The sequence below is a fragment of the Dermochelys coriacea genome, chromosome 3, assembly GCF_009764565.3.
Source record: "Dermochelys coriacea isolate rDerCor1 chromosome 3, rDerCor1.pri.v4, whole genome shotgun sequence".
In the NCBI taxonomy this organism is placed as follows: domain Eukaryota; kingdom Metazoa; phylum Chordata; order Testudines; family Dermochelyidae; genus Dermochelys; species Dermochelys coriacea.
Genome location: NC_050070.1, coordinates 118,872,256 through 118,884,921, shown reverse-complemented (window position 1 = coordinate 118,884,921; position 12,666 = coordinate 118,872,256). Strand labels below are relative to the sequence as shown.

At 34.5% G+C, this 12,666-nt stretch overlaps 1 protein-coding gene across 1 annotated transcript in view; it reads right to left on the bottom strand.

Moving 5' to 3' along the window:
* Nucleotides 1-8,258: 8,258 nt before the first annotated feature.
* The window catches only part of SCAF8 (SR-related CTD associated factor 8), an 84,559-nt gene continuing 80,151 nt past the window's right edge, over nucleotides 8,259-12,666 (bottom strand). The window contains 2 exon segments of the mRNA XM_038393724.2: nucleotides 8,259-10,693; nucleotides 11,383-11,604. Coding sequence (XP_038249652.2) covers nucleotides 8,946-10,693; nucleotides 11,383-11,604 — 1,970 coding nt within the window. The 3' untranslated portion in view covers nucleotides 8,259-8,945.

The following is a 12,666-nucleotide window of genomic DNA, read 5'->3' as shown; positions in this document are numbered from 1 at the left end:
AAGCATTCTAAAATCCTGTATGGGGAGGGGTCATTCACTAATCTCAGTGGTGAGCCACATGAGAAAAAAAACCGTTTAAGTACACAACAACTGTTTTGGAGATAGAGATTAACCAGTATATCAGCAAGCCACAGGAGAAAATAGGATTTACATCTAGTAAAGAAGAAAGAACTGAGAACTGGAAGTTTCAAGGTTGCTCTTGCAGAAATGTGCTCAGTAGGTATGGTAGGGCTTGAGCATGACCTTCCAAAATTTCAGGAGAAGTAGAAGTCCAGCTATGGGATCTTTCTGTGTAACTCTGTCTTATCTTATACTGGTAATTCTTCCAGACATTCTTGGTAAAACTGGACTGTTTTATATCAATCTTGATATAGTCCCTAAAAGGCAGGGTTGGCTGCACGTAACATCATGAAAGGATCTGGGGGAATTTTTTTTTTGTATTGACTCCTTTGCATACAAAGAGGCAGAAGTCACTCAATGAAAGTAGAATTAATTCTCCAACAATAGTATTTCTGCAAGTTTTGGAGAAGAAACTGAGTCACAAAACAAATTGGGTGAAACTCCGGCCGCATTAAAGTCAAGGGCAAAACTCCCATTGACTTAAAAGGATTTCACACATTGTTCTTAAATTAAAGCCAATAAAACAGCACCGTAATTCTCTAGAAGTGTAAGGCCAATGAAAAGAAGTTAAATTTTGTGAAGGCAGTTAAATTTCTGCAGAGCAGAAAACAGTAAGCTATACTATTGCTAGAGCTTGCTAAACTTAGAAGCTACGTGTAAAGTATCATACAATTTAAATGCTAAGGCACCAAAAATTCAGTGGAGTTGTCCCTGTATTAGGTGTACTTAACGCAGCATTAAAATTCAGATTGGTAGTTTATGTGATATAATAAAAAATGATTGTCAACCTCTTAAGAAATTTTTCTCTCTGAGTAAAAACACTCCCAACTTTTCAACTTGTCATCTGGACAGTGGCTTATATACATTTGAAGCTACTGATATAATAAATGAATAAAGGTAACAGATCAGACTATCCTCTGGTCAGTACTTGGATTAGACTGATCTGGGGACTGAGTAACTAAGAGAGAAAAAAAAATTTCTGCACACATTCTTCAGTTCAACAGATTTATCACAAACAACGTTTTCCTCTTCACTTCCTTACTTGGAACCTTTTCTGAATTGTGCAGTGTATCCATGTATCAGGCATTAAAAGTTATTTATTCTTGCCAAAATGAGTGTATTATTTCAATTTTTGTTGCAGAAATAGAGATGGAATTGTATCTTAAATATTTATTATCAGAAATTTATAACTTAACCAAATTTTGATCTGAAATTTGTTTTCAGCATAGCAATTTGTTTTCAAAAAATGTTTCAGACAAATCTGTTCAGACATTTGAAACTTGGACACTGAAAAAATGTATTTCAGTAAGTATTTTGTCAAAACAGCTGTTTTAATTTTTCTTTAAACACAAAAAATACAATAAATACATTAAAGTAATAGGTCAAGATTTTATTTGCCTCAGAAGTTAGATTCCACATCTTTAACTCTGTCCCACTGTTCATATATAAATGACCATATAAATAAACTGAATAGTGCATTTTAAAAAATATTTTATCTGAAGAAAGCCCCATATGTAATCTGTATCTCTTTTTATTACTTCATAAAATATTTTGTAATATTGTAATATTTTGTAATATGTAATAAAGATCTCAGTTGTTATGCAAACAAAGTAATGGAGCGGAATTGCAAATTATAATAGCAGAATTCAGGATGCATCAGAAACTTAACTCTGAATTTCATAAAATTTTGTGCAATTGAAATCTCACCCTAACAATAAACTAATATGGGGCTGTTTTGAATTTACTGAGCATATATTTAATAAAAACAAAGTAACCAAATTGATCAGTGACTGTTCAGGAACAGCTACTAGAGGGTCAAATGAGAACCCACCAGCTGATGTGGTCAAATAATCATTTTTAAAATGTGTCAAAATTTATCAATAAAGACATCTGAGAATACACCATCTTCCTGGTCCTTTAATAAATACTAAAAATCAGAAGCAAAAGTAGAAATCTACTTAACATGCAACAAAAAAAAAAAAAAGTCAAGTTAGTATGTGGAACACAGCATGTGGTAAAATTTCCCAAAACCGTAAGTGATTTAGGAGCCTAATCTCAGTTTCAAAAGTGGCAGGCCTTTAGGAGCCTACGACTCACTAACTTTCAATAGTATTTTGAGTTAGTTTAATGTCCACTGTTAGAAACCTTACAACCTTAAGTTTTCAAGTAAAAACTTTTTTTTTAAATATATGAATATAAAATCTTAAACTAATTTACGTATTATAAAATGGAAAAACAGTATCTCAATGAGCATGAAAATTCTTTGCTGAGACCCTGAAAATTAATGCTTAGTTTAAGTTATAAGCCCCGATAATGGAAATTTATAATGTAAATGATGAAAACTAGCATTTCTGCAATACTTGAAAGGAATAAATTATGGCAGCAGATATAACAGGATTATATGAGGACAATCTGCACATTCCAAGATGTGCTCAGTAATTTGTGGGAACTGATCCTTTTTATAGCTATCAATAAAGGGCCCAATACTGCAATTCTTACAACAGTAATCCCATGAGAAAGGGGTAATCCCATGAGTTTCAGGGTAGGGTTTATGGGTAGCCTTATATTTCCACCTACTCGAAACATTAACAAGCAATAAAAGAGTCGGTATCCCTAACTTTTAATACATTTTTGTAGTAATGGAATAGTTATAATAAAGCCCTTTGTATATTCCAAGAGAAAAATTCAATCACTAGACCAATGCGCAACAGCTAACCATTTTTTTTAAAGTACTATGAAGGCCGCAAGATTCCTCCTTCCCAAATCCCAGAGCTAGTAATGTGTTCATTTGACCATACTGCTAACTTAAACTATATACTTTATATGCCTTTAAAGGAAGGTAACTAAGGCACTCATTCAGCAAAGCACTAAAGCCCTAATTACCTCAATAATAGCATAACTAGAACATGTGTGATAAAAACAGTACTCTGGTCAATTTAGAGAGTCATGGTAGGGTTACTTTGATTGGAAGGAAGGGGAGGAGTGGAAAAAAACGATTACCGGTAAGTATTTTGGAATCATTTACTTAGCTTATATGTATTTTTAACATTGTGTTCAATATGATAGCTGGGCTCAATTCTCAATTTTCTAGATCATATTATAAACCAGAATCTCACTTTCAACTGGGAAACTATACTCAGACACAAAGTCTGCTGCTTCCATGCTTTCAAGTTTTACTAATCCAAGCCTGAATTAATAAATCTGTTTTCGCTGTCACTCTTTCACCAGTTAAGGACTTGTCCACATTAGAAATTTTTGCATTGATGTAGCTATATCAATATAACTACACTGTTGCAACCCCAATGCACAGATGTGCTGCATCCAGATTAGGCAGTCTTGCACCTGTATGACTTGCTCTATTTTCATAAAGAGGTTAAATTCCTCTGAATAGCAGCATGTGGAAAATCTGGTAAAACATCAGATACACAGTAGTGTTAACCCTCATTATATGTGTTATGCTGCAGACAGAGGTATAGGAAAAAATAAGTATAGAAGAAAAAAACAATATTGACAAAACAAGTACAAAAGAAGTGTTTAACTGAGATTATCTATAAATTTCTTCCTATATAACTAAGTACACAAATATGATTTTATCTGATAGTATAATGAGAAAAAAAGTTGGAAAGTTAAATTAATCCCCCAATTTTTAAAATTTATTCTGTAAATCTTGAAAGTTAGCAAACCAATGAAGATTTTTATAATGTCAATTATATCAGTTAAGTATGTATTTTAACTACTTTAAAGCAAACTGAAGAAACCTTAAGTTGCGTAACAAATTAATATCTGTTTAATTAGTGCATATATCAAACCTCCCCCTTCTAATCTTTGACACTATTACCTCTAAAAGACTGTAAGAGTGCGATTTTTCAGCTTAGTAACTTTCCTTCACCATGCCATCTTATGCATGTAGAGTACAAAAGGGTACAATTTTAAGGCAAATCAAATTTTATAGTCTACTGACCTCAAAATAACTACTTTAAAAAACCTCAACAAGCCAGCCCGTCATCACCTAAAAACCCAATTCAAAGCAGATTCTCTTTTATTGGAGGTCAGTCGTTTAAAAAGATGTTATGAGTTTTCTTCAACTTTTTAGAAGCTCTACTGGACATTTTCTTCACTGTAAAACTTCATGGCTAAACTTTAAAATGAGTAACAAAACAATTTGTTATCAAGTGTCAAAAGCACTGCATAATTTGTACAGCATATAGCTAAACCCATAAAAAATGCACACCTTCTGGATCAAACTTCCTTTTTCCCTTTAGATAGAGGAGCAAATGGTTATGATTAAGACAATTCTGTCAATCAGGTATTTTCTCAGCCACCATTCAGTTCCCAGTAAAAGGCTTCTATTATTCTACTGGAGATTGAACAGAATGTAGTTATAGAATACTAAACAGAAAGATGCTGTTGACACTCCTGTTTGGTTAAACATTTTCATATTTTAAAGCAAAGCAAAAAATTTAAAACAGGATATGTCATAGGTATTGAATCATCAAGAGACAGATTTAAAAACAGAAAGGTCATAAAGGCAAGGTGTGTGACTCTTCAATAATGGTTTGCTTAACACAAAACTGAAAATAATCAGCATGTAAGAAATAGATTACATTTTGGTATATTCCTATTTGCTTAAGTCCAGAGAACTCCTTGTATGTGTTTGAAAAAAGCAATTGATGTACAACTAAAAGAATCAACTATGACAATTCTAACCAGGAAAGCAAAAATCCTTGCCCATTGTTATCTATATTAAAAAAAATTGAAAGATGCGCATTGCCTCATTTTAAAAACTGATCAGGTTTACTAAATGAAATACATTCATTTCTAGCTTTAATTATTATAGCAAGGAAAAAAGGTTATTATCACTATTTATTATTTCTAATAAGTTAATCGAAATGTGAATGTATGAAATTTAGCATCTAATTTTTGCAGCTCTAAAGATGGAGTGAAATATATGAGGCCCAGTGGAATTAGAATCCAGAAAATGAATTAAAATCTTTAGAGACATTTGGAACCTCCGTATACTTTCAAATACGATCATTTAAGGGGATAGATCAACTTACTGCAAAGTCTATCAGAAGCATTATGTTGTGAATTTCCTCTACAGGCTATCTCAAAATCTTTTAAAGATACTTACATGTGATGCCCTCCCTATGCATTATAGACTAAACTATGGGACCAATACCCATACCAAATAGTACCTGACTTCAAGAACAGAACCATTTGAATGAATAGGTTTTTTTTGCAGATTTACTGAAGAATATCAGAATCTGGTCTTATACATTTAATTTGTCTAATAATGTCTCACAGCACAGATAAAAGCTTAATATAACTGCATGTTAAAGCTTGCAGAAAATAGTCTCAATACAGACATGACCTCATCGTAACAAATAAAGGCCATGATCCTACACTGTGAATGACATGGTCACAGTAGTCTGCTCACACAGATCACAATGCAGAATGGAGTGACTCAGAATGTCCAAAAAGGTAACATTTTGCATGTCTGAACTGACAGGAGTAAGGTTTTCAACTAAATGTGTATATGTAAATTTCAATCTTTCCTTTTCATTAAAACTGTCTGGCTTTTTTCAAACTATAAAACATGCATATTTCTGTGTTATTTATGCAAATAAAAATGTAAACAGACTCATGCGTCAGGTTCTTTAATGGTTGGAACGTGGCAAATATCTTCACTGTCAAAAACAGCTCAAAAGGGTAAAATGTTCTCTTCTTGTAAGAGGATAACCTTTTTCTTGAGAACGTTCAAAGACATAATTTTTCAGTGACAAGATTAAACAGCTACAACTCGCTATCTTTAATTACTAATAAATATGTGATTCAGACCCTTTCCCTGTTTCTGAATGCTTTCTTCCTGGGGCTATTTTTCTATGCTTAGGGACTACTAAAATTAGCAGGTCTGAAAAAAAAGTTCTAGCTGGAAACATGATGCAGCTAAAGACTACTTTTCTGTACAATAAAATTTTATTCTACACAAGAATCGAATAGCTGTTGGAAACTGTAATAGTACAGTGTACAACTACACTAAATACAGTAGCCAATTTATTAAAATTTAAAAGACATTTACAGAACAGATTAAAATATTAACAGTTATGCTCTTCATCTAATGAATATACATTGCAGAGAGTCAAAATGTTTTGCCTGACCCAACAAACATGCACAAGGAAAGGCAATGTGATCTGGTTTACAGCATTGCCAACTGAATTATTTAATCTCTCTCACCATGTGATGATTTTCCTGCACCATCCTATTGCAAACAATAAACATACTGCAAATCTCAATTTAAGAAAAAACAAGGAAGATTAACTTTTCTATCTTGTTTTTTGTTTCATTGTGTAAAACACAATAGTGAAAACAAAGCTATTGGAAATATTTGCATTTTGTTATGAACATTTGGAAAATCATTGAGAATAAGCTTTTTCATGTACAACTATTAACTTAAAAATGTCAAAACGCTACAAAACTGAAAGAAAGGAAAGGAGTAACTTAAAAAAAACTATACAGCTATTTTATGTTCAGTCATTCTCAGTCATGCATGCCTGATTAGCAAATTATTGGCAGGCTGATAGGCACAACGCTGATCAAGTTCCTTGACTTGCACAATCTGCATTTGAAAGTATTTTTGCCCTAAAAAACGTTGTAAAACCTGTCTGGAATCCAGTATTTCAGCATGCTCCTCTTACATGCTATTGCTTATTTAATGCACCTGAATCGCACTGCTTCCTAGTACTAAATATTATTACTACTTGCACTGTAGGTGCAAAATCATTCATATCCAAGCTTTTAAAAGCAATATTTTCATTTATGAAAACAATTTTGGGGGCTTTTAAAATAAAAATCCTAATAATTAAGAAACAGAACCAGGTCACCACAAAAAAGGATCACATATAACTTCTCTGTAAGTCCAGATGTATCCTTATGCACTACAGCCGAACTCCCAAGTGACATCTTCACTTCATATCTTTTGGGAAATGTTTTTAACACAATACAAACTACTGATAAATTATTATTCTTTAATAGTAAAGTTCAACTCAGATTTCCCTGAATTAAATATTTTCCATTCCACAGAAGTATCGTTATCGACTCTCAGAACTTACTGAGAGAGAAAATTCTCTCTCAAAACTTAATCAGAGGATGCTTTTGGACTCAGTGAATTTTAACAGATTTTTTGGAAGGGGAGAGGAATAATTGTACTGCAAGTGGGACAAGCTGAAAATCTTCCATTACTATATCACCAAATATTCCACCTTTAGTTAAAAAAACAACAAAAAAAACAAAAACAAAAACCGAAGAAGCAAAACAGGTGAAACAGAAGAGAGTAGTGCTACTGTATTACTTAGGAGGCCAATTCATCTCAACATTTTACTCAGAAGTTCTATTTCAGTATTAAGCCTCCAAAGCACAAAGCCCACTTCATTTCTACATGTAGATTTTTTTTTCTTTTTTAAAAGAAAAAACAACAGCTTTATACTTTTCATGCAACAATTCTGGACTTCAGAGATTCACTGCAAACAAATAACCACGAAGTACATTAATACTACCACTATCTATCCAGAACACCAAATATATTACAAAATAAGACAAGGTAAACATTTGCTTCAATTTTGGCTTCATGCATATCTACATTTTTTAAAAAGTAAGCTAAAATCCTACTGTATATCTTTACAGTATATCATGTCCATTCCACATTCTAAAAGTAGTAAGAACAGTATCTAACTATGAGTAAATAAATGTAAATTTGATTTATTTAATCAAATTAACACCTCTAAATATCTTGCTACCTCAAGAAGGTGAAAGACTTATTTTTATAACCTAATTTAATTTCAGTTTTATTAACCTGTCTTCATTGTTCTGTGCGCACACACAGGCACGCACAGAAATAGTGATATCTACTTACAGTTTACACAAATATTTACATACATGTTATATACATAAACTAATGTGACTGCATGATTTTCAATATAAAAGCATATGCTTCTTTCTAGCACATAAAATTGTTGCATTGGTCTTACAAGAGTAATATAAACCTTTTGCAACAACTAGCTAAAGCATATACCATAGCTGATCCAGGTTTCCATAGCTTGTAGGTTTTTTTTAAAAAAAAAAATACAATACCTAGAACACTGTTATCAAACAAATATGCTTTATTGGCATCTAAAAACAAAATGCACCCAACATTAAAATGTACTTTTTTTTTTTTTAAACCCACTGCAGTATGAGGAACAAATCACAGACACTTACTTTAGAGAAAACAGAGACTATAGTGCGGATTTTACAAAATCACTTTTAATCTCTGTATTATGCTCCTTAAATGACCAGGGCTATTTCTTTTTCTTTCTTTCTCTTTTTTTTTTTTTTTTTTTGCCAAATTTCAGGAACATAAAATATCACAGCTTTGTCTATGTTTAAAATTCTGCAGCAGCCTAAAAACATGGACAAGATACACCAGCACCTGCTTTCAAGTATAACAATTTCCACAGCCAAACTAATGGTAGTATCTAAAAAAATTCCATTTTCTTCCATAGGAAGTCTTTGTTTGACAAGCTGTTATTTATCATTCTGACATTAAAAGCAACTGGGGGCAAGTCTGTGTTTTATCAGAGAAATAAAAAATGTTTACCTACCATGTTCAAATTAAGAACAGTGTTCTATACAAGTCAGTTGTACAGTTATTTAAGTGAAAGATGAACATGAACATCAGATTAACTTAATTCTGGCAGACAAAAGTGAACTGCTAAGGTCCAGTCAGCCATTTATCTATTACAGAGAGATGACAACTTTACAAAAGGTATCTTTTACCTACTGAGTGATGATTATGTCCCCTCAGTTTCTGTGCTTTCTACCACTGGTTCACTTTCTATATCAGCTTCTGTGTCACTCTTCTCTTTGTTTATCTCACTTGAAGATGCTAGTTTTTCATAAAGTTCTGGATCATTCTGCACTTGCACATTTGGTGGCTGACTTTCTGTCTCTGTATTTTCACCATTTACCTGGGGTATATTTTCAGCTTTGCACTGTGAAGTGGCCCCTTCAAAATATTCAAAAACCCTTGGATGTGGAGGAGGGATCCAGTTGTTCTGCATTCTGTCTCTTCCAAATCTGTTTCCATTTATTTCTCTGCAAAAATTAAAATCTCTGTCATCCCTATCCCTCTGTCTTTCCCAGGGTCTTCTACGGTCATCAAAATCTCTGTGAGCATCTTGTTCAAATCCCCTGTTCCAGCTGGGACCACTTCTAGTATCAAATCTATAATTTACATGCCGAAACCTCTCTCTATCTTCATGGAAGTTTTTAGGACCACCATAGATAGGAAAAACATTGTGTTCTCTTTCATCATAATCTCCTCTCTGTCCCCAATGCTTTTCTGAATTGAAACCAAAATGCTCTCTTCGACTAATATTATCCACACCTGGTCTTCCAAAATTCTCTCTCATATCTATATGTGGCCTTGCAAAATGTTCTCTTCCATCTATTGGAGGTCTTCCTAGACCCTCTCTTGGATCTACTGGTGGCCGTCCAATAGAATCCCTGACATCGACTGGGGGTGGCCTATTAAGAGTCTCTCTGTTTTCCACTGGTGGAAAGCGATAGTCTCGGTCTCCTTCCTGTTGAATGCTATCACCTCCAAGTGATAACCTTTTTTCTGGATTAGAAATGCTATCAACATTTTGTCTTCCAGGTATTCCAAAATGTCTCTCTGTTTGGTTAAAAAGATCTCCTGGAGGAGGAAAAGGACCTCTAGGTGGTGGATGAAGGGATGGGTCAAGGATTGTTGGAGGAGGGATATTACGCTGTGGTGGCATTCCAGGCTGTATTAATGGAAATCTTGGTCCAGGTGCCTGGGGTATTAGTCCTGGACGGAGATCTAAGAGAGGCATTCCAGGCATCCTTTGACTATTAATATTTAAATGGGGTATGTTTTGAACCCCCACTGGATGCTGCATCCCCAGAAGTCCAGAACTACTTGAGACATTGGGTGGTGGCACTATTAGAAGCCCAGAGCTGCTTGAGACATTGGGTGGCGGCACACCCGCCAAAAGTCCAGAGCTGCTTGAGACGTTCGGTGGTGGCATTCCCGCCAAAAGTCCAGAGCTACTTGAGACATTTGGTGGCGGCACTCCCGCCATAAGTCCAGAGCTACTTGAGACGTTCGGTGGCGGCACTCCTGCCATAAGTCCAGAGCTACTTGAGACATTCGGTGGCGGCACTCCCGCCAAAAGTCCACAGCTGCTTGAGACATTCGGTGGCGGCACACCCGCCAAAAGTCCACAGCTGCTTGAGACACCAGGTGGGTGCACTCCTCCCGCAAGTGCGGAGCTGCTTGAGACTCCAGGTGGGTGCACTCCTCCCGCAAGTGCGGAGCTGCTTGAGACACTGGGTGGCTGCACTCCTCCTGCAAGTGCGGAGCTGCTTGAGACACCAGGTGGCTGCACTCCTGCACGTCCGGAACTGCTTGAGACACCGGGTGGCTGCACTCCTCCTGCACGTCCAGAGCTGCTTGAGACACCAGGTGGTTGCACTCCTCCTCCAAGCCCGGAGCTGCTTGAGACATCATTTTGAACTGAAACACAATAAAAATATTTAGTAGTCTGGAAAGTCAACATAACACTAAACAGTTTACAATACAAATAATATTTTAATCCGTTATTTCAGTTAATATATACATAGTTGGAATATTTACTTATTTAAATATTTGTAATAGTTTTGAGTTATGAACACAGATTTTTTTAGTCACAATGGTGATGACTGGGCATTAAGTCACTGAAACCGATGTCTTTACATAGTAAAGATTGAGCAGAAGCTTTTAAGGGGCAGGGAAAACTACATGTTCACCAAGCATACACAAGAAAAACATGAACATGTTTGAGTGAATGCTTAAAACCATGTACTAAACTTAACTACAAGTTCCTGTCCCATTCCACTTTCAGTAAAATTTAAAGGATTTATTTTAAATACTCTTAACTACATCCCCTGGCCCAGCTTTACTTCGCTAACCTATATGCACACAGATGTGTGAGAGAAATTTCTTGTCCACTGAAGACATGACCTACTGGAAAACAGTGATCAAGAGATGCTAAAAGAGCTCATTATCAGCACACTTTGTCACAGATTAAATCCCAAATCCATATTTAACCTAAAACGTCCTACATCAGGATGAGTTAACACAATACACATGGGTTAACTTAAAAACTTGTATTTATAAAGTCAATTTATATGTGGCAAAATATGTAGGGTACAGACATTTCTTACCAGATCTGTTGTTTTCACTGGAAGAAATCTGAACATCTGCAAGATGTGATCCTTTTTCTTCCGACTCTGGTTTGTTGCTTGGAAGAGGGTTAAAAACACTTCCCGCTGATAATGTTGGAGTGGCTAGACTGCTAGAAACAGTGCCAACTGGTAAAACAAGACTACCAAAAGGAACATCTTTCATTGTCTCTTGTGTAATGGAAAGAGGAGGCTGAACCAGAGCTGTACGGGAAAAAACACAAAACACATCTCAGTATTTCTTGCCAATTTAGTTTGGCAGATGCTTTATTGTTAGAGCATATAATCAAATATGGTAATCAAAAACAACAATATTATTCACTTTGGAATAAATTGTTTTTCAAAAAACATTTGTAATCCTTAAATATAGGCTTCCCAACGCTTCACTCTTAAGTAATGGATTATGAATAAATACAGAAGCAAACAACACTGGTTTCAACGGGCTTTAATGTTTGAACAATTGAATGTAGCCAACTTGAAAAGACTGAATAATGAAAATAATAAATAATAAATAACAAATTCAATGATTGAAAGAAAAATACAAAATAAACTGCTTAATGAATATTATTTGATCACCTATACAACTCCTGATTAAACATCAATTTGCAAATAATTTTTTCAATGATTCCTGGGAAAATATTAAATATACTGTTTGTGAATATTATTAGACCAACTAAACTATGCACTAGAAACTATAAAGTGCACTATAAACTTGTTCTCAATATATTGATGAAAACAGCATATAAATACCCCCTAGAACGCGGTATCTACCATAATTTGCATACTATTACTTAATTAAGAACAGAGTAGATAAAAATCAATGACTTATTTTTAAATTTAAAAATTAGATTTTTTGACTTAAATACAGGGTTTTTAAAAATAAACCTATTTAAAACTGCATTTGAAATCATGACAATCTATGATGAGGCCTAAACTTACCATACTCTATTAAAATCATTAAAGTAAATTAAAACAATAATGCTGAACAGTACATGTTTGCTGTGGAAAGTTAAAGAAAGTTGAATCACTGAATTTATGGGAAGTCACTACTGGGTATGCATCTGGAACCACAGTTTGCTGAAGTGCTACACCAGTTTTTCATGGCAGTATCCTCCTCTGCAGATGCAGAGAGAATATTTTCTTCATTTCAGTTTATTCCACTAGTTCAATTCAATGACTAGTTCATTCAAACTTAAGAAACCACCTGGGAGTTGAAAATGCAGGAAAGCTTGTTTTCTTCTTCCAATCTATAAATAAAAACTAGGT